Source organism: Pteropus medius, unplaced genomic scaffold, assembly GCF_902729225.1.
Source record: "Pteropus medius unplaced genomic scaffold, Ma_sr-lr_union100, whole genome shotgun sequence".
Classification (NCBI taxonomy): Eukaryota; Metazoa; Chordata; class Mammalia; order Chiroptera; family Pteropodidae; genus Pteropus; species Pteropus medius.
In genome coordinates, this window is record NW_024349803.1 from 10865548 (window position 1) to 10887683 (window position 22136).

At 50.0% G+C, this 22136-nt stretch overlaps 1 protein-coding gene across 1 annotated transcript; it reads right to left on the reverse strand.

The window, feature by feature from the left end:
• Positions 1–18971: 18971 nt before the first annotated feature.
• FOXL2 (forkhead box L2) lies at positions 18972–21788 on the reverse strand. The gene has a single exon (XM_039836828.1). The coding sequence runs from the start codon at positions 21425–21427 to the stop codon at positions 20297–20299; it is 1131 nt and encodes a 376-aa protein (XP_039692762.1). The 5' UTR covers positions 21428–21788; the 3' UTR covers positions 18972–20296.
• Positions 21789–22136: the final 348 nt, after the last annotated feature.

Genomic DNA, 22136 nt, shown 5'->3' on the forward strand with positions numbered 1-22136 from the left:
TCTTAAGAGCAGTGGTTCTCAACCAGGTTGATTTTATTACCTGCCGCCCGCCCCCCTAAAACTGGAGACATTTGACTGTGTATGGAGACATTTTTGGTTGTCACCACTGACGGGGGAGGGGGGGTGCTACTGGCATCTAATGTGCGGAGATTAGGAATGCTGCTGAACATCTTCCAGTGTACAAGACAGCCTTTCGCAACAAAGAACAAGCTGGTCCCAGATGTCAATATTTTTGCAGTAGTCTGGACAGCATGGAACCAAGGGAGGACATTCCCAGCAGAGGGACTGCCCAAGCAAAGGTTCAGAAGAAGGTGGAAAAAGTGTCTGGTTGATGAGGGCAGGTCACAGGCAGCCTGGCAGGAGGGGAGGGTACATGCTGATGGAATCTTAAAACTACAGATATCTTGGGTTTGAAGAAAGTCTAAAGGTCACCTACACCCCTGCTGCTGAAAGTGTGCTCCAGAGGGGCTGCAGCTGCATCACCTGTGAACCTGTTAGAAAAGCAGAGCTCAGGCAGCACCAGACTTCTGAATGAAAATATGCATTTTAAAAAGGTCCAGGTGATTTTCCATGTGCATTAAAGTTGAATCAACACTGACCTATAACAGCTTCTTAGGATGAGTTGACCAACCAGCTTGTATTTATCAAGCACCTACTATGTGCTCAGATTTGAATTACATAAGCAGTTGGTTTACCCGGAATATAGGTTCGGTTATAGAAAAGAAAAATGAACACCAAGGATCAGACCTGCTAATGGGTAGTGCCTAGACCTGCCTGTCTTCCAAAATGGGCAGTTGTCAGCAGTCAGGTTTTGTGACAAGTGGCCCTACTTTCCTTGGTCAGTACTTATTGGATAGCTCTTATTCGAGCACAGCCACTCCAGATGCCACACCACAACCTCTGAGGTGGCTTGCTGGCTTGTCTTGACAGGATGAACAGCCCCAAACACATCTACCTCTCTTGGAGATGGGAATTAGTAATCTCTGAGAGAGGTTGTTAATTGCAGGGAGAGTTGGGATTGGATGGGCCTCCGTATCCACCGAATCTAGCAGGATGTTCAAGAGAAGCAGGAGGCCCTGGGAGAGACCCAGAGCTTAAAGAGAAAAAGACACAGAGAAAGTTATCCTGATGGCAGTCCAGTCTCAAGGCCATACAACTGAGCCTGTTTTTCTTTCCTCAAAGAATCTTCATAGTCTAACTAAAACACAAATTTGTCAATTGACACTTAACTGATTTACTTACATTTATAGATAGATTTAAAGACTAATAACAAAATTCCAAGTGGGAGGAGGAAATTTCATATTGCTTTCACTTTAGCTCACATGCATTAATTTTTGGGTATATTTCCCTTTAAGACTATGATGTTAGCTGTCTCACTAATAGCCATTTCCCCCTCTCTTCCTTCTTTAGAAAATGTTGATTTTGTTCAGGGATGCAGGTAACTTGAATACTGTCTCTGCAGGCTGCTCCAGTTAGTCTGTGCCAGCCATGGTGGTCTCATATTTTTACCAGCAAATAGGAACAAGTGCATGGCTCCATCTTGGCCCAGGAGATGAGTGGGAATGTCTGCTGAGAGCTTCTGGGAAAGTGGTCCAGACTCCTAAGAAAGAGCCTAGAAGAAATGATTCCTTTTCCCATCAGACATTTTACAATATGAATGTGATACTTGGACCTGCCATAGTCCACACAGGTGAAAGATGACAAGTAGCAGGATTCATACATGAGTCTTTGAGTGACTGTACCCATAGCCTGGAGCCACTACTCTCTAAGTCTTCTCTTTTGTGAGAAATAATGCCCTCACTGTTTAATTTTTTTTTTCAGTTCCAAAGTATTATAATTGGTGCAAAGATACAGAAGGTTATTAATCACAACTAGATCAATATAATCCTGAATCAGAAGAAATTTTAGAGGCCATCTATCAATGCAATTCTCTATGTTCATAATGTGTAAAGGACATAAATGTGAAGTCAGCTTGTGTCCTCGGGCTGCCATTTATAAGCTGGGTGACCCTGCATAATTTGTTTAATCTTGCTCAGCCTCACTTCCCTCATACAGTAGAAGGAAATTGTGGGAATTCAGTGAGATAATGTTGAATTGTCTGACGCGAACTAGGCGCCCAACAAAAACTAGCTATAATGGTTATTATTCAGATGAAAAGGTATGGTCTTTGCTTCAATAATATTATAATCTAGGTGTATGGAAAAGACAAGCAGCCATTAAATACACAAGACCTGACAGATGAAAGTAAATGAAGTCCTAGGAGTATAGGGGTGCGCTGCAGGAGTTCAGAGGTGAGAGAAGCTTGATTAGCAAAAAAGGAGTTGGGTTATAGTTGATTTTTATTTATTTTTTATAATGTTCTGAAAATTTCAAATTCCAAGCAAAAATGTCTGTTGCTTGTATAATCACATAAAAGTTATTAAAATATAGTATAAACTCCTCAACAAATAATTTAAAGGAAAGAAACAGTCAACTATCAAAGATGTCCATTGCCATGTTTTCTTTGTATGATAGTGAAAAACTTGAGAACTTCCTAAATTGGGGAGTTAAATAAATTTAGCCACATAAACATGGCTGAGTATTATGCAGTTGTTAAATAGTGAACTAAATTCAGCAATACATTAAAAATATCATACACCATGATCAAGTTGGATTTATTCCTGGCATGCAAGGTTGATATAATATCTGCAAATCAATTAAAGTGATACACCATGTTAACAAATCGAAACATATAATCATTTTTGATAGATGCAGAAAAAGCGTTTGACAAAATCTAGCATCCATTTATGATAAAAACTCTGAGCAAAGTGGATATAGAAGGAACATACCTCAACATAATAAAGGCCATATATGACAAACCTACAGCTAACATTATACTCAATGGGGAAAGGCTAAAAGCATTTTCCTTGAGATCAGGAACAAGACAAGGATGCCCACTTTCGCCACTCCTCTTCAACATTGTATTGAAAGTCTTAGCCACAGCAATAAGACAAGAAAGAGAAATAAAAGGCATCCGAATTGGAAAGGAAGAAGTAAAACTCTCATTATTCGCTGATGACATGATACTATATGTAGAGAAATCTAAAGACTCCACCAAAAAACTGTTAGAACTGATCAATGAATTAGATAAAGTAGCAGGTTACAAAATAAATATTCAGAAGTCAGTGGCATTTTTATATACCAATAATGAACTTTCAGAAAGAGAAATTAAGAAAACAATCCCATTTACAATTGCATCAAAAACAATAAACTACCTAGGAATCAAATTAACCAAGGAGGTAAAAGACCTGTTCTCAGAAAATTATAAGTCATTGAAAAAAGGAATCAAAGAAGAAACAAAATAAATGGAAGTGTATACCGTGCTCATGGTTTGGAAGAATCAATATCATTAAAATGGCCATACTACCCAAGGCAATGTATAGATTTAATGCAATCCCTATCAAAATACCAATGGCATTTTTTTCAGAGAGCTAGAACAAGTAATCCTAAAATTTATATGAACCATAAAAGACCCCGAATAGCCACAGTAATTTTGAGAAAGAAGAACAAAGTTGGAGGTATCACACTACCTGTTATCAAACTATACTACAAGGCTACAGTAATCAAAACAGCATGGTACTGGCATATAAACAGATACATTGGTCAATGGAATAGAATAGAGAGCCCAGAAATAAATCCATGCCTATATGCTCACTTAATATATGACAAAGAAGGTAAGAATATACAATAGAGTAAAGACAGTCTCTTCAATAAATGGTGTTGGGAAAGTTGAACAGATACATGCAAAAAAAAGAAACTGGACCACCTTCTTACACCGTATAGAAGAATAGACTCAAAATGGATTAAAGACTTAAATTTAAGACCTGAAACCATAAAAGTTCTAGAAGAAAACATAGGTAGTAAACGCTCTGATATTACTAACAGTAATTTCTTTTTGGATCTATTCCCTGGGTAAGGGAAACAAAAGAAAAAATAAACAAATGGGACTACATCAAACTAAAAAGTTTTTGTACGGCAAAGGAAAAGATCAACAAAACAAAAAGACAAAGGTTTGGGAGAAGTTATTCTCTAATGATACATCTGATAAGAGGTTAATATCCAAAATATATAAAGAACTCATACAACTCAACAACAACAAAAAATCCCCCAAACAATCCAATTAAAAAATGGGTAGAAGACCTGAACAGATACTTCTCCAAAGAGGAAATACAGATGGCTAACAGACATATGAAAAGATGCTCAAGGTCACTAATCCTCAGAGAAATGCAAATTAAAACCACAATGAGATATCACTTCACATCTGTCAGAATGGCTATCATTAATAAATCAAAGAACGACAAATGTCGGCAAGGATGCGGAGAAAAGGGAACCCTTATACAATGTTGGTGGGATTGCAAATTGGTACAGCCACTATGGAAAACAGTCTGGAGGTTTCTTAAAAAATTAAAAATGGATCTTCCTTTTGACCCAGCAATTGCACTTCTGGGTATTTATCCAAAGAAAACAAAATAATAATTCGTAAAGATCTATGCATCCCTATGTTCATGGCAGCACTATTCACAATAGCCAAGATATGGAAGCAACCCAAATGTCCATCAACAGACGATTGGATAAAAAAGTTATGGTTCATATATACATTGAAATATTACTCAGCCATTTAAAAAAATGAAATGCTACCATTTGCAATGACATGGATGGACCTAGAGGTTATTATGCTGAATGAAATAAATCAGACAGAAAAAGATAAATAGCATATGATTTCACTTATATGCAGAATCTAAGGAACAAAAAGAACAAACTAATCAAAAACAGACTCACAAATATAGTGGTCAATTTGGTGACGAACAGAGGGGAAGGGGGTTGGGGGACTGGGAGAATGGAGTGAAGGGTTAAAGAAGTACAAATTAGTAGTTGATAGATGGTCACAGGGATGGGGAGCAGGGCATAGGGAATGTAGTCAGCATTAATATATTGGCTAGGTGGAAAAACCAAAGGAGAGATTAGGGGGATCATTTTATAAACTATATAAATGTCTAACCAATGTACTGCGTACTTGAAACTAATTAAAAAAAAAAAGACTAGAAAAAATAGTGAACTGTGTAGCAACATGGAAAAGTGAAAATAATTGCTTTGTTAGTGGTCAGACTTTGAATAATTGTTGGCTTTCCAACTGGTTTTTAAGTTGCCATGATTATTACAATATTGTTTGTGCAATTACAAAAACAAAATAATGAAATCAAAGAAAATAAGTGTGAAGTTTGATGGAAACATTAGGGCCTTTTGTGTTACATTCTTTGCTCTGGTGGTTGTGGGGGTGTCTGGCTGTTTCTCTGACCCTGGCAGGTCTCCAAACACTGTGGGGGAAGCCAGGAAGTGGAAGGCACAGCTCCTGCATTTGGCCAGGGCATGGAGACCACCCGCTTCCCAGTGGGTGGTGGTCTGCTTTCAGCATTCCCTTGGTTTGCAGGGGATCTCAAGGTGTGGGAAACTGGGTGTGGCTTTTTTTTTTTTTTTTTTAATGATATTCTGTTCACTGATGTTCTATACTATTCGGGAAATGAATACCGAACTAGGAGAAAAACAGATCTACCATGTTTCCCTGAGCCACTGTGAGGTGTCCGGGCTCAGGTGCTATGCAAACAGATAGACCAGAAGCATTTTCCTATCTGGTTCTAGGGAATCTCTGCGATGCTCTTCTCCTTAGGTACTGCTTTAGGTAGGCCCAGGTCCTAAAGCCGAGAGCCCCGTAAACTGACTTCTGCTGAAGAGATAAGGCCCTTAAGTGCTCTTTGTGGGGCAGAGCCTGACCCCAGGGAGCGCCACTAAGCCATAATGGCAGGCACTGTGATAGCCAAGTAGCAGAGATGAGCTCTTTGTACGGCCAGGGCTGATTTCAGCCACCCAGCCTTGCTTTTCTCTGGGGCCATCTGTAACAGGGCGGAGAGGGGTGGGTCTCTGGGACCCGTTAGCAGGCTCTGCGCGGGGCCGCGCGTAATGGGGACCGTGCCAGCGCTAATGGGAAGCAGCCGCTGAGTCCCGGCCCAGCTTTCTCCTCCCACTCGCCCAAGAGCAACAGAGATAAAACGGAAGCGCCCCGAGAGGCGCTTTGATTCCAATACGAAACAAATTACTCCTCCCGGAATGGAACGAAATAAGTTAGAGTGGAGTCTCACGGCCGTCATGCCTTCTCGCAAGGCCACTGTCAGTGGCCCCAGGCAGGCCGACCTGGCGAATCTTGGCAGCAGTGGTGCACTGGGAGGCAGCTCGTCCACGGAGGCGGGGTGGTTAGAGTCCCTGGCTTCTGGACCAACAGCGTGTGGGGGTCCCAATCCTTTAAGACAGCTGGGCACCCCGCTGCTGGGCGGGCTCCTGGTTGAGCCAAAGTTGCCTCCATGCCAGTGGTCCTCAAACTTGAGTAAAGGAGCTTCAGAATCTCCTGGAGGGCTTGCTAAGTCACAAATTGCTGAGCCCCACCCCTAGAATTTCTGATTCCGTAGGTGGGGGCGGGGGGGACTGACAATTTATATTTCCTAAGTAATGTGGGTTCAGGAAAATCACTTTGAGAACCACCTGATAAATATGGAGCAGGAGCCTCACTGCCCTGACATTCAAATGGCTGAGTCCCAGAGAAGTCTGCAGGGGATAAACTCCCCAGTAACTGCTCAAATGACCCACCAACTAATGAATGTGCCTTCACTTCCCTTTGGAGCCTGTTTTTGATTGATCACCTCTGTTCAATAGTGAACCAACTCAGTCCCACTCCAAAGCTCAAGGACTGAAATTTCCCAGCAGCCTGTTCTGCCAAAGGCCTTTGGACAACGCTGGTAGCAGCTCTAGGATTCTAGGCAGCCCATCTGGGTGACACCTCTGTTCTAGCTCTCTGGCCTCCAAAAAGGTCTCTGGCTGGGTCACCCTGCCTGGGCCAGAAGTCATTCCTGGCAGGGAGACAGTGTGTGTGAGGGGGTGGTGTAGGAGATGGGTGGTGAGGAGGACAGTGGCAATAATTTTTGCTGGGATGACATCCGAGGTTCTGCCTGGCTCCAGTGGACCTGCTTAGGGATCTAAGAACCTGGAAGTTAAACTTACTATGTATTTTAGGTGTGGGATGTCTAGGATCTGTGCCTCCTTTCCTTGCATTCCCTGGAGTAGACCATTGGTTTTCAACCTTGAGTGTGCATCAGTCAGAATCACTTGCAGGCCTTGAATGCTGTCCCCTCTTCCCCGCACTCCCCAGCTGCTGATTCAGTAGGTCTGAGGTGGGGCTGAGAATTTACATTTCTAACAAGGTTCCAGGTGATGCTGATGGTCTGGGTTCTACACTTCGATAACCCCAACCTAGGCTGTATTGGGTATCTCCAAGACCCTTCTATAGCCTCAAAGTAGTCATGGTATGTGTGCCCAGCCCACCCTCAGTACATCCTCCATCAGTCACTGGCCTTTGTGTTGACCACCTTTTCCAACTTTCAGAAGGCAACTTGGTCTTGCTGTCTGTGCTACCTGATTCTGAGAGCAGGGAATCACTCTCAGGGTAGTTCAGGCTTGAGAAGAGCAGCATCCCCCAACCCCATCCCCATTCCTGCTCACAACCAGGCATGACAGCTCCCTTCTTCCTGCCATCTCTCACCCTCTAGGTTTGCTTGAGTCTCAGCCCTGGGCCAGACTGGAAAGAACAGGAAGCTGAGGAAGGGATCCCTTTAATGTGCTCCATAGGAACCACACAAGGCCAGGCCTCGAGGGGTCACTGTTGCAGTTCTGCCAGTGACAGGATCTCTCTGGGGTAATACTTCTCTTTTTCACTCTGTGCTTTGCACATCATAGCTCTTAATGAAATATTTGTTGATTGGTTAATTTTTGGGGGGAACCTACCAGAAGGGGAAACAAAACAAAAGGAAGACACTCAAGACTGCCATGGGCTAGGACAAGTTTTTGATTTGTTGATTAGCTTGGCTGAAGAGGCAGGGCCTCTGTGTCAGAGGCTCTTGGGTGGGAACCTCTGTGATTTCGAGCAAACAACTTCAGTGTTGAGAACTCTGAGGCTGCCTCAGCAAGCTGAGAACCTTGTAAAAGAAGGAGCAGGAGCAGGTGATCCTTGGGGGACTAAGGTCAAGTAAGGTGACAGGGAACCATCCTTTGTTCTAGTGCCTCAGGATCTCCAGAAAAGGCAAGTTTCTGTAGAAATTGAACTGAACACTCACACCAAGAGGTTTAGAAAATGTCAAATGTGAACAATCATTGCATTTTTTTGTGGGGGGGGCAGGATTAGGAAGTCAGTCTCCAATTTAGATGAAAATAAGCCATGCGCAACTCATTAGATTTTCATAATTTTCCTCCTAATTGTTTGTACTTTGTGTATTTAGGAAATGGCTAAATTGGCTATAGGTTTCCTATTTGGTTGTTGCTGATTATCAACCTTAGCTGTATATTAGAATCATCAGGGTTGCTTTGAAATATCCTGATATCCTGGCTACACCCCAGATGTGAAGCCTTGGCATAGTATTTTGTAAGACCCCCCCCCAGGTGATTTTTGGAGTAGTATCAGGTATCTCTGAGCTACTGATTGAGTGGCGGAAGCGGTCAAACTGATGCAAATCAGACTTTTGGGGTGTCTGCTTAGCCTTCACTGAGGGCCACGACTGCTGTCTCCATGAAGAGACCACCAGAAACCACTACCAGACTCTCCTCCTTGCCAGCAGCTCTAGCTGACAGGACCAAGGGTGGGGACCTGACCCAGGTGGGCCAATTTCTCTCTCATAGGATAATGATATTGGGACGCAGAGATTATAGCAATGCTGGGCCTTCTGGTCAGAACAGCAAGAAAAGTTGGTCTGCAGAGTGAAGCTACGTAGGTTCCTGCTATCCCTTCAGCTGGTTTCAGGCTTTCACCAAGTCTGGCTGCCACCCTGCCTGAAGCTCCAAGGATCACCTACAAATCCTTCTAACAATCTCCCCCACCTCCACTGTTTGGTTTAAGCCAGCTCTAATGAATTTGTTACTTGTGACCAAAGGGGCCTGACATGTGCACAGACAACGGCACAATAAAAACATATAAAAATAAACATGCATTCCCTGCTGCTGCCTCCTTGTCCGTGCACGCGCGCACGCGCGCGCGCACACACACGTCCGGTGTTTGAACCAAGCTCTTTGTAATTCCATGTGGTCCCAATGGAAGATTCTTTGGAGTCTGTTTTCCGGAATCCACTTGGAGAAACTTCAGCTTTCAATTCAATTGGGAACAGCAGTGGTTCCCTGATGTGGCTCCATGGCTTCATCAGAATCACCTGGAGGAACTGACTTACAGATATACGTACATAGATTGCCAAGCACTGGCCCCAGAGAGGCAAAGCCATCCAGTTTGAAGAGGATCCTGAAATCTGTGCTTTATAAACTTTCTCCATGAGATTCTGATGTGCGTTGAATCTACTGGAACAAGGCTGGTCGAATTAATGTAATTTATGAAATTTCTCATTTGCCTCTTCTAAATGGAGGTGGTATCCCTATCAAGTCTGGGAGATAGATAAGAACCTAGTCTGTGGTCACACAAAATATAACACAGTGAAGTTCAGGCTAGTCAGAGCACATGTAAACAAGCACTCAGGCCAAGGGGACCTTTCCAGATTCGCCGCTTGAGCTGGTCAGATGAACCAGATCATTTGCTTTGACTTCTTAGCTCTAGACACAATCAAAAAAAGAAAAAGAAAAAAAAAAAAGTATGTGTGTGAAGCAACGAATGTACCTTTTATTTTAGAAACAAAAATATCATTTCTGACCCAACAATAGCCGGATCCCTGTGAATGAAGTGTTTGCATATTTTCCTGTTTTAACGGTTCTAGTATAAACAGCTCAAGCCCAGGCCTGATTGTCAGTAGGTCCTGAGCAGCCCAACCAGAGTGCTGGAAATGACTTCTTTAGCCCTGAGAACCTAGGCCCGGCTTAGTGCCAGGATTCAGGCTTGTGTTTAACAGAAGCAATGGGGTCAGGAGTTGAGGGAGAGGGCAATTGCAGTGTTCCCCAAGACCAAAGCTAATGCCAGAAGCAATAGCAGTAGCAGCTGCGGAGGCAGTAGGAGCAGTAGCTACCATGTATTGAGGATTTCTTTGTACAGGCACCAGGCTAAATGATGTAATTATTTATTTGGATACTTAAAAAAGTTCAATGTAGTAGCATTGTTATTCCAACTTTTTGAACGAGGTTCAGAGAGGTTTAGCAGCTTTTCCGAGGTCACACAGCTTCTGAGGAGGAAGATCCAGGATTCAAATGAAGGCATTTTTGACTCCTAACTAACCAAAATGTTAACTGGGTTACCTGGTTGGGAGCAGGTGAGATTATCTATAATTTTTGTTTTCTTTGTGCATCTTAATGTTTTATTTCCCCAATTTTCTTCAATTTGAATTGTCTTTGTAAATAGAGGAAAGGCAAAAATGTGTAGTCTTAATATATTGCGCTGGAAATGCACAGGTATGATTATTGATTAATTTTTATCCCATCTTGGCCTCACTGCTTAAGTCCTATTTCAAGAGCGAAGATGGAGGCATCTTGAACCAGGTCTGCCAAGACTAGGCAGGCTCTGAGCGAGGCCCTGTGCTGTGCGGGCCTGGAACTAGCTCCTCCTGGTTCTTGAGGGGCCTTTAATTTGGTTGGGGAAGCAAGTGCGCTGCAACGTATAGAGACAGCCAAACGCCAAGGCAATTATTAAGTGGGGTTAGAAGTCTATGGGGGGCAGAGGGGACAGGGTTTTCTGGGAGCTGGCCTTGACCCGTGGGCCATCATGGGTCAATGCTTAACCAGTGCTATGGTGCTGAGAGTAATGGGGCCTGAGCCCAACCTGGGGCTTCCCCTGGAGTCCCCTGAGTCCGCCAGTGGCCTGCGGGGAAGCGCCTAGTGGACGTCTGCGGGTTGCGGCTTTCCACGCCCCGCCCCTCTCCTCCCAGAGGATCGGTTCTCTGGGGACCCGGGCAGACGCCTGAGAGCAGCTGGATTGCCAGGGCGGAGCTTTGGCTCTCTGAACACCCCACGGGTCGGAGCGTCTGGAATCTCTGAAGCCGGCGGAGGCAGTGGCCAGAGATTAAGAAATACGGGAGGGTCTTGGCAGTGGTTGAAGATGCGACAGCTACTTTCAGGATCCAGGGAGAGTGGGGTTACCCACTCTGCTCTGTGGAGTCGGCTTGCCCTGCGCGAGACCCCCTCGTGGGCGCAGCGCCTGGAGCTAATTGAGGGAGACAGCGATGATGTGGTTTAGCACCAGCAGAGGGCAGTATTGAGGCTGTGCGGCCGCAAGGCGACTTCGCCGCGCAGCGGGCTCTTTTCCAGCTCCCAAGCTCTGCCGGGTTGGGGGAGACCTTGGAGCCCGGACACCCGCGACCTCAGTCTGCAGGAGCCGGGCGTCGCGGTCCAAGGGCACTGGTGAGATATGGTCAAGCTACAGTCCTCAGGCAACCTCAGTCTTGGAGAGTGAGGGCTTGGGACCGAGTACAACAAAATGCCCCAAAGAAGAAGCAAGGAGGAAAACTCAATACACACAGGGAATATATATATATATTAATTTTTATATATTCCTTTTTTAATATATATATTAAAAAGGTTTCCACACGCTTGGGATATATATATAAAACATATCCCAAGCGTGTGGAAACCTTTTTAATGATGCTGGTGAGAGCTAGGATAGCCTTCGCGTCTTTGGCGAGAGAAGTCAGAGGCTAGGAGCCGGATGGCTCAGAGCATCGCTCAGGTGAAGTGGTGCGAGCAGGGACCTAGCCATCTGTGCTGAGGGCAGATGGGCCGTGGTCTAGGGATCCAGACACAGCTAACTGGGGATTCCAATCCTGACTTTGGTCAATTCCTGGCTGTTGAATTTGGGGCAACTCACTGTACTGCTGTCACCTCTGACTAATCCCTTCTGTAAAATGGGCACGCTAGGCTCCGGTCTTGTAGAGTCGTTACAGATTCCAGACAGCAGAAACTCAATGAAGTCAAGTATCGTTCATTCCTCCGGCTCTGGCACACCAGGCTCCTGGGTTTGCTGCTGTGGTGAAATGATTCTGTGACCACGCGTTTGCTTGGCGTGGCTGCCTTGGAGACGCAGGCTCACCAGGCTTTGGAACCTAGTGGGTGCTCTTTCCAGGCATTCCAGAGAGCCCCGAGTTCTCTTGCTGTAATGGGTGCTCTTTCCAGGCATTCCAGAGAGCCCCCAGTTCTCTTGCTCTGCGCAACCCGGTCGCCGAGCTCCAGAAGAGTGCACTGTCAACGAATGAACTGAAATCCGGCACCCGGCGCTTTGGGTCTCCGAGCGAGCCCAGCCAAGGGCCGCCGGAAGTGGGGTCTCGGCCTGCCAAACAAGCCAACCTCGGAGCCAATCAGGCAAACACATCTGCGTTCAACAGCGGGCGGGGTCTTTGGCAGGCCTCAGTCTCCCACAAACTGTGTGCAAACAAACGCCCTTTAACTTCTCTTGGCTTGTCTCCCCATCAAAAATTCGAAAGGAGAGTGAGCATTTCCCAGGGTAGTTGTGAAAATCGTGACTGAAAACTGTAAAGGTCTGTGTAAATGTGAGGCGTAATTACTACTCACGAGCAGCCAGTTCCATCAGTGCTCGCACAGCGCGCGAACAGGACAAACGCAAGAACAGTGTACAAACGTGTGCACACGCACATCACGCGTGTGTAAATGTGTGTGCCTGTCTCCCTAGATGCACACCAAATATACACACATATGCATGTACGTGCACACGGTTATGGGACACCCTCGTGAGCACCCTTGAGTGAAGATGTGTGCATGCACACTGCACGCAAACACGACTGTTTGTGACTGATGGCAGAGTGTGCACACTGCTCAGCCGACCCGTTTCTCTCGAACTGGGTCAGTGCCTCCCGGGGAAGCAGGATCTCACATGCTGCTCCAGGGTGCGGGGAAGCCCGGATCCGGTCAGCGCCTCGGCGCCGCCGGGCGTCTTTATCTTTCATCTGCCGGCCGGTGGGCAGCTCCAGTTTCACTGGGGACCAAGATCCTGGAATCGGCTGGAGGGGGCAAAGGGCGAGAGAAGGAAGAGGTGGAAGGCGCTCTGGACAAGCGAGGCTGCAGGGCCTCACTCCCTGGGTCTGTCGCTTTTTCTTTGCCTCTCCGGGTCGCATCCCCAAGGAAGAGGGGAAAAAAAAAAAAAAAAAGAGGCCCTGATCAGTTCACGGAAGGCGCCTCGGGACCCCTAACCACAGAAGCCATCATGAAGGGAGGCGAACCACCACTGGCGTGGGAAAATATGCGGCTGCTGCGCGGGCCAGGGGCCCCAGGGCACCACCTGGTGTGCGTGGGAGGCGCGCCGCGTGGCCGCTGACGGTCTCTGCATCTCCGCACCTGCAGGTCGCCCGGCTGGTCTTTTCTTTCTTGCTTTGGATGGATTCCGAGCGGCGCAGCACTCTCATCACCTGGGTTTGTCTGCGGAGAAAAGGACTCCGTGTGTGTCCTGGGGAGACGGACGTCAGGCAGAGAGCGCCGCGGAGGCTTGAGTTCCGCGGCCATCCGCGTTTCTAAATCACAGAGAACACTAAGATCGGCTCACAAAAGCTCTCCTGCCATCTCCGCAGACCTGTTTCGCCGATGGGAGAGTATTACGCAGAAAATTTGAGGCCAAGGGCCGAAGAAGTCTCCGCGAGAAGGTACAGAGGCTCAGCTGCGACAGACACTGCACGAGTTCGGATCCTGTTGGGCAACCGAGCCCAGCGACAGCGAACGCGAGTCGCAGCAAAAATTGCGCACAATTCCACTCTGAAGACCAAATCAGGAGAGGTTCGGTGGGGATCCGCGGCCTCTCGCCCCCGGGAGCCTTAAAATTGGAAAATGTAATGCTGGTGGGAATTGGGTCAAAGGACTTTAGCGGCAGAAGACTTTTAAGCCAAGTTGGGACACAGGGAATGGTGCCTTAGTTGGGCCTGGGGGCGAGCGAGCAGCCCCTGTCCTTGTGGCCCCTGTTCCTGCCGTCTTTTCGAAGAGGCCGATAGGACGGCCCCACAGCCCTCTCCCTCGGGAATCCACAGGGCTCTGACCCGGCCTTTATCTCGGCGCGGTCAGTAGTCGTGGGGGCTTCAGGAAAGAAGACAAAGGACCGGTGTCACTGCGGGCAGGGGCTCGGTTTCCTGACTGGTCACACTCACAGCCTTTAGCGGTTGTTGGGGGGAGATTAAAAAAATGTGTCAAATTTCCTTTCCCCAGGTACAAACAACAACAACAACAACAAGCAAAAGGCACATTCTCCCTCTCTCCTCATCCCTAGATATGAAAGTTTTCTGGGATCCTGCCCAATCCTTTTCTTTGCTTGCTTAGAGAAGTCATTTTCCTTTGTACAGAGAGGAAAATCCGGGGAAAGGTTTTGTTTTATTCGGTTTGATAGCGTTTTTACTAAGGACAACAGTATCAGGCTGAGCTCCCAACTTGAGAGAACCAAGTTGGCCTCCTGGAGTGGCGGGGACTCAGGCGGCCTCTGCCCTGTGCGCTCGGCACCTCTGGGGGACGATCAGGGCCTCCCGCCCGCCCTGCTGTGAGGAGCAGTCCAGGCGGGCCCAGTCCTTCTCCCTGAATTTTGTTTAGAGCTGCCAGGAGGCGCCCAGTCCGCGCCTGGGGATCTGCGCTTGCAGCGCCGCCAATAGGCCTGCGGACCGGGGTATATGGCGGCCCCACAGTCTTCGGAGCTGCTGGCCCCACACCATCCCGCTCATACCCGCGGGCGGCGCCTCTGCTCACTGAAGCTCGGCCCAACCCGCTTCCTGCGTTTTCCCCTCACGTTTCCCGTTTCTCCACAAAGACCGAGGGGAGCCTCTCCCAAGAGCTGACCTCCACAACCTCCCTACAGCTTTTCTGAAAAAGGGAGGGGAAAAGTTCAAACAACCCCCCTTTGCGAAGGGAAGCTGTAGGGGGCGGCAGGCGGCAGCCCAAGAGCCTAGAGTGGCGACTGTGCCCGGCCGCAAGCGCCTGGGTCGCTGTCACTTCGCAGGTCAGCCACCTTTCTCCGAGAAAGGAAAACCTCGTATAGCAGTGCAGAGTGCCTTAGGAGAACCGAGAGGGCGATTCGAAGAGCCCCGAGCTGGGGTACTCTCCACAACGGCGACAGGATGCACCTCACTCCCAGAGTCAAGGGGATTGGGCACGGTGGACGAAAGCGCTTGGGCCCAGACCAGGGAACGTGATCAGTGGTCTGGGCTCTTGGGGCACACAGGGGTGGCCATAGCCCCTGGGTTAGAATGTCAGAGCCTGCAGAGTTATTACCAAAGGCATTTCTTTCTTTCCTTCCTTCCTTCGTTCCTTCCTTCCTTCCTTCTATAGGGGAAGGAAAACCACCTACTATAAACCAAACACTTTGACATTAGAACATTTAATTATTGTAATAACTCTGAAAGGTATATATAATTCTATTTTATAGATGAGAAAACTGAAATTCAGAATGGGTGCTTTGCCCAAGGTCACACAGTTATTAAAGGATGTTACTGGGCTCCATACTAGTTCTTCTGGACAGGCTCCTGTCCTTGCCCCACCCTGCACAAGTCACATCCCTGGGGTCACACGGTCCCAGAACAAGCTTGTCAGAGTATACCACTGAGCTGGAGCCTGTGGGGCAAACATTCAGCACAGAAGTTCCTGGGTACAATCTGCTCAGCCCTGGGTTTCCTTCTGCCACGCTCCCCCTTCACCCACTAAGCTCTCCCAACATTGGCAGCAGCACCTGTGCCACTCGGAGAGCCCACATGGGCAGCTGGGCTCAGTGCTCTCAAGTGTCTTCTTAAAATTTCCAAGGCTGTTTGCACCAGTTAGCTAGGTGACCTCTAGCTGTCCCCTTCTCTTAAGACTCCAGGTTTTTAAAATGTAAATAAGATTTGGGATTACTGGGTGCAGACACTCTTTCGTGATGGAACCGAGCCTTCTCTCCAGAAAGTAGAAAGTCGATAGGCTACTTGGTTTCAAGAATCCTGAATTTCTGGTTGTCCTGAAGGCAGAACTGAGGACATGAAGGTTGCTCCCAACTGCTTCATGCCTCTGGTCTTCACCACACAGTGGGATCCTGGTTCTATCCCTTCCTACAGATCCTACAGCCTACTCCAAGACACAGGAGGTACACTATGGGGGCAGTAGGACAGAAGGTAAGGTCACCACCAGCTTAGCTCCAGAGCGAGGGCACCACAGGACTCCTAAGCCTGACCCAGCAGTTCCTATGCTCCAAGTCTCCACTAAAGGAAGAGCTCATTCATGGGCAGACTGTCTTGGGGCTGACCTAGTTTCCCAGCCCATCTTCTGCCCCTCTGGCTGCAAGAAGCCCTGGTCCACCCCTGATTTCCACCTACCACTAGGGGGCTCCTTGCAGACGGGAGCTCCAGCCTCTGCTGGTCCCAGGCCCAGGCAAGGACAGGAGGGCACCTAACATCAGGTGAGAGTTCCTGCGCTTCATGCCCACCCAAACTGGAGATGCAGGGCAGTGAACTCTTATACAAGGCAGAAGCAGTTTTGGGACAATCTCTGAAGTAGAGTGTGGGGCCATTCTCCTAGATCCCCATTCCACAGTCCTTTGGTGTGTGTACTGTATTGGCAAAGATTTCTCCTGGATCCCCCAGAGAACAGGACACCCCTCCCTGCAAGACTGCTAGGCAGTGTTAGGGGACAGGGGTATCCAAGAATTGATTGTGTAAATGTGTGTGGGGGGGTCATCTTGTCAGTGATGAGTTTGAGGATGTTTACATACATGCAAGCGCATGCATAGTCCTCATTCAATATTATGTGTAGCGACTCATTATCCAAGACATGCAAATGTTGATTGGGCATTTTTATCAAACTCTATTTATGTTGTATTTGCAGTACACCATGGCAAGCACATATACATATACTCACGCGGTCTGGCCATCTAGACCAGACTATATATGCTAAAGTATAATTGCTATATATCAGAAACTCTCTCAGATACTTTTGCCTTCACTTGGGGGATTCCTTAAGTCATCTTCTCTAACAGAAGCTCAAAAATGCAGAGGGAGAGGAGAGAGAGGAAATGAGAGATGAAGAAAGTCAGCCATTGCATTGAACTTTTAGCACTGGGGGTAAATGAGCAAACGATACAATTTTTGAGAACCCCTTAAGGCTGGAATTATAGAAAGATATCTTCCTGTGGGCACTGATGGGGAAGTGGGGTTAAGATGTGTCTCTCTGCTCTCACCTCTTCCAATCCCTGTGTAGACCAGGAATACTAAACCAATTCCTTCATTTCATCTTTTGTACTTGGTGAGGCTGCCACTTTCTCCCTGGCCTTAGGTCCCTCTTGTCTTTCAGTTCTTGGGGGCAGAGAGAGGCTCTGTCCTCGAGTGCTATCCTACGCCAACTTCCTCATCTCACTGGAGGCGCTGCTCCTCTGTTTTTTTGCTTGGGATAGCAGTTGGGAGGTGCTGTTAGCTTCAGAACAGAAAGCTTCAACCAGCTGGAGCCAAGGCTCTGTATGTATTATCTGTTATCATCCAGCAAGCCAGGATTATATACCTATAACATAACTGTACACGTTATATACCCAGAACATAATTGTACACAATGCTAATGACTTATGAATGTAACACACACTGTGATTCCAGTAAGCACTCCCTGAGTACTAGCCATATTACTACAATGCCCCAAATATAGGTCCTCTTTGAAGGTGAATGACAGACACACACACCTCCCACCCTGTCACCAGAATACGACTTAAACATTTACAGCAGGCGCAGACTACGCAACTGCCCATGGGATACATGTTCACACCACAGAGAGAGCACAAACAGACGAGCATGCAGCAGTCCACTTTCTTTTCTGCACCTCCCCTTAGTCAGCCAGACAAAGGCGCAGCAAGTTGCTAGAAGCACCCAGACACCAGGCCTGACCATCCTCTTGGGCTGCTCACCCCTGCTGAGCCTTCCACTCGAGCCTGCTCTTTCTAGACCCTGGCTCTGGCAGGTTCTTGTTGCTGTCTGAGAGTGATGCTCCTTGGAACCTCGATGGCTTCTAACTTCCACCCTCCTGGGGATGCCCGAGGGAGGGTTGGAGGCTGAGCTGGAGCCAAATACCCTCGGCTCCAACTACACATAAACGGGGGATACATTTTGACCGTCCAGCGCATGACCATCCGATAGGATGAAGTGGGTGGCCTGCACCCCCACCTTGCGCAGCCCCTTCCCACCACTGGCCGGCTTTGACCTGCAGCCACTTCTGTCCAGGGTCAGAGTAGGGGGCTGCGCCCCAGTCCCGGTGAGGGCTGGCTGATACTTGTCATCTGATGGGAGGGCAGAAGACTGACCTCCCCTAACCCGCCTGGGGACACCAGGGCTGCAGCCTGGTCAAAAGCCCCTGTGCTTGAGTGGAAGCACCGGTCTTAATTCGTTATTTGAAAAGTCTCGGTAAAGGAAAAGAAAAAAAAGGTTAGATTTTTACAGTCATGTTGTATGTTCACCCCTTTCTGATACTCCCAGATTTCACGCATATCTTGAGGTAAATGAATTCTGATTATTAAAAATAATAAGTCACTCCAAAAAGTTACATTTGCACAGAGGTTTGCAGCTTACTGAGCATTTTCACAACCGGGATTTTATCTATTTGGAATAAATTTTTGACCAGAAAAATTTTTTGAGTATGAGGACAATGTAAGGAAAACAGCCCACACATCTAGTCCGGCTGTGTAAGAGGTAAAATACAAACTTGCATGGGTGCAAAAACACAATAAATCCTACCTACAATCGCGCTTTCTGAACGAACCTCGGCACATAAAGTCTCTGATGACGTTAAATAGCCGCAACAGACAAGTGATGACACAGAAAACAAACAATCCCTAGGAAAACAAGGCGGCAGCAACAACCACAAACGCCCCCCACTCCGGCTGCCCTTCATCCGTGTTTATTTGAAAAAGGATAAATTTTTGCCGAAAACCTCCCTCTTTTAACTAACCGCTGAATAAACTTAGGCGCGACAGAAATAATATTAAGTCCGTGTTAAAAGAAAGAGCAAGAAATTTATTCGGAAATTGACAAGACAAAACAACAAAACAACAAAAGTGCTCTAGTTCTCTCTAGAAATTTTGGTCCTCCAAACGGCACATTACAGAACAACCAGGTCTAGAAGTTTCGGGCCGGCCGGCTCCGGGACACAAGCCCGCCTGGTCCGACTGCTGCCAGGTTTCACATTTCTCCTGCCCAAGGTGCGAGAAGCAAGACGTTTGAAAAACAAAAACGGGCAGAGGACAGGCCGTCCCGGCAGCGTCCGCTAGGCAAGCCGTGATCACCCGACACTCGGGGCTTGCCTCGGAAGATCCGGGGAAATTTGTTTTTGATTTTTTTAATAGGTAGAGGGGGACCCCCACCCCTCAATTCGTAGAGGAAATCGCCTTTTACTGAGGATATTCTCCTACCTCTCTGAATACAGCTTTCTGAAGGCCCGACAGGAATTCTACTTCAAATCTCCTGGAAGAGAAGATTTTTCATGTTTTGCTTTAGCAAACCCCAAGGCCACAATACTTCGCGGGTTTTCCCGGTGAGTTTTTTCCTTAACAAAAAATTTAAAATACCATCTGAACTAGTTCTCCCGATTTTTAAAGCAAAACCTTAGCCAGCCGCTTGGGCCTGGAGGGGCCCGAGGCGCCAGGATGGAGAGCAGAGGAAACGCAGCCTCTCTCCGAGCCGGGATGTGGTGTAAAGCCAGGCGCAGGCCGCCCGGCTAGGCGGCGGGGCCCCCTGCTCGGGCCCAACCCCCGTCCCGCCCAGTGGACCCCGGCAAACCGCTTCTGAAAGGCTCCAACAGGATACGCGGAGCAAACACACGTTCGTCCCTGTTACTGGCGGCGCAGGGCTCGATGTTGGCCCAAACCCGCGCTTCTAGGCACGGGTTGCACGGCAGCCGGGCGGGCAAAGCCGAGCGCGAGCGCACCGACCTGTGTGTGAGAGAAGGCCAAGCGGTCTGCGCCGCTAACGGCCGGCTGCACCTCGACCCAGGCACTTCCTCTGCGCCGTGCATTTTGGCATGGGGTGTCCAGCCCAGATGCTGGGGCGCCGAGAGGAGACTAGGCCTGCAGAAAGCGCGCAGAGAGGCGGCCTGCAGGCAGGAGGAGCGAAAGGGCATAGAGGGTAGGGAGGCGAGCACAGGAGGAGCAGAGACAAAGAGGAGAGAGAGGAGCCGAGAGGAGCGAGGAGGCGCAGAGGGGCCGCGGGCGCTGGCTCAGGAGGTGGCCGCAGCGGGAGCGCGGTCGGGCTGGCGGCGGTGGCTGCAGCCGAGGCCGGCGTCGCGCGTCCCTGCATCCTCGCATCCCGCGTGCGCTGGACTCTCAGAGATCGAGGCGCGAGTGCAGCGTGCCGGTCTTGCTGTCGTGGTCCCAGTAAGAGCAATGCATCATGGCGAGCTCGGGCTGCCGGGCGCAGGCGAACTGCAGGCCTGGTGCGTTGGTGGGCGCGGGTGCCGGGGGCGCGGCGGTGGCGGGGCTGGCGGGGCTGAGCTGGCCCGGGGGCGGTGCGGCGGCCCCGTGGTGCGGCGGGGCTGGCGGGGGTGCGGCCGCCGCGTGTAGATGGTGTGCGTGCGGGTGTGAGTGGGGATGCGGCGGCGGCGGGGGCGCGGCCGGGGGGCCTCCTAGGCCGTTGTACGAGTTCACTACGCCGGGAGGCAGCGCCATGCTCTGCACGCGTGAGTACGGCCCGTACGAGGCGGCCGGGCCCGCTAGCCCCTTGACCACTGCGGCCGCGCTGGGGCTGCCCGGGCCCGCGGCCGCCGCCGCTGCTGCGGCTGCTGCTGCAGCCGCCGCCATCTGGCAGGAGGCGTATGGCATGGGTGAGGGCGGTTGCGGTAGCGGCCACGAGTTGTTGAGGAAGCCAGACTGCAGGTATTTGGGGGGCGCCAGGTAGCCGTAGCCGTCGGTCCCCGCGCCTGCCACGCCGCAGCCTCCCGCGGCTCCTGCGGCCCCAAAGAGCCCCTTGCCCGGCTGGAAGTGCGCGGGCGGCGGCCGGAAGGGCCGCTTCATGCGGCGGCGGCGCCGGTAGTTGCCCTTCTCGAACATGTCCTCGCAGGCCGGGTCCAGCGTCCAGTAGTTGCCCTTGCGCTCGCCGCCGCCCTCGCGCGGCACCTTGATGAAGCACTCGTTGAGGCTGAGGTTGTGGCGGATGCTATTCTGCCAGCCCTTCTTGTTCTTCTCATAGAATGGGAACTTGGCGATGATGTACTGGTAGATGCCGGACAGCGTGAGCCTCTTCTCCGCGCTCTCGCGGATCGCCATGGCGATGAGCGCCACATACGAGTACGGGGGCTTCTGCGCGGGGTCGGGCTTCTCCGGGGCTGTCGCGGCGCCGCCGCCGCCCTTGCCAGGGCTCGGCGGCAGCGGCGCCTCGGGCTCCTTGGCGGCGCGGCCGGTCTCCGGGGCCAGCAGGGCCCCCGCGGCGTCCTCGGGCTCGGGGTAGCTGGCCATCATGACAAAGCCGGCGCGCCGCGGCCAGGCAGCCCCTGCTTTTTTCCACTGGCGCTGGAGCGACGCAGAGTCCGGGCGCAGAAGTCCACTCGCCGCAGAGTCTTAAACTTCTGAAGACTGCCGATGCCGCCGCGCTCGCTCGCTCGCGGCCTCTCGCTCCTCTCCCTCTTCTTTCCCTTCCCCTGGGGAGCGGCCGGCGGGAGTGGAGCTCAGCCTCTGGCCATGGGGAGCCCGCCCAACAGAGAGGGGCTCCGGCCCCGCCGCCCCTCCCCGCCAGGCCAGTCCCCGCCTCGGTGGGTTTTCTTCACTGTGCTCTTCCCCTCCCCCACCCCCCCAGTTTCCCGAGGTACGACCCGCGTCTCTGGCGGAGTTGCCTCCCGGAGTCCCTAGTGCGCCAGGAGCCTCTCTCTGTTCTGATTCGTATGGGCTCCGCTGAGTTCCGCTTGCGTCAGGCGCCTTCGCCCCTATAGCGGGGCGGCCAGTCGCGCACGGGCGAGTTCATCTCCAAGTCACTTTTTGTAAACGCCCCGCACAGCCCGGACTGGCCTTCCCCCTCCCAGCGAGCTTGGGGGCCCGGCGGATAGCCGGGCTCACGTTCTCAAAAGCCCTTGAAATCCGCCGGTCTCGCTCTGCGGAGTCGGTGCTCGCTCTGCGGGGTCAGTCCGCACTCGGCCCTGTGCCCAGGGACTTCGGGCCCTAGCGAGGAGAGGCG

Coding starts and splice junctions, on each gene's coding strand:
- FOXL2 (XM_039836828.1), bottom strand. CDS start 21,427: ATGATGGCCAGCTACCCCGAGCCCGAGGACGCCGCGGGGGCCCTGCTG.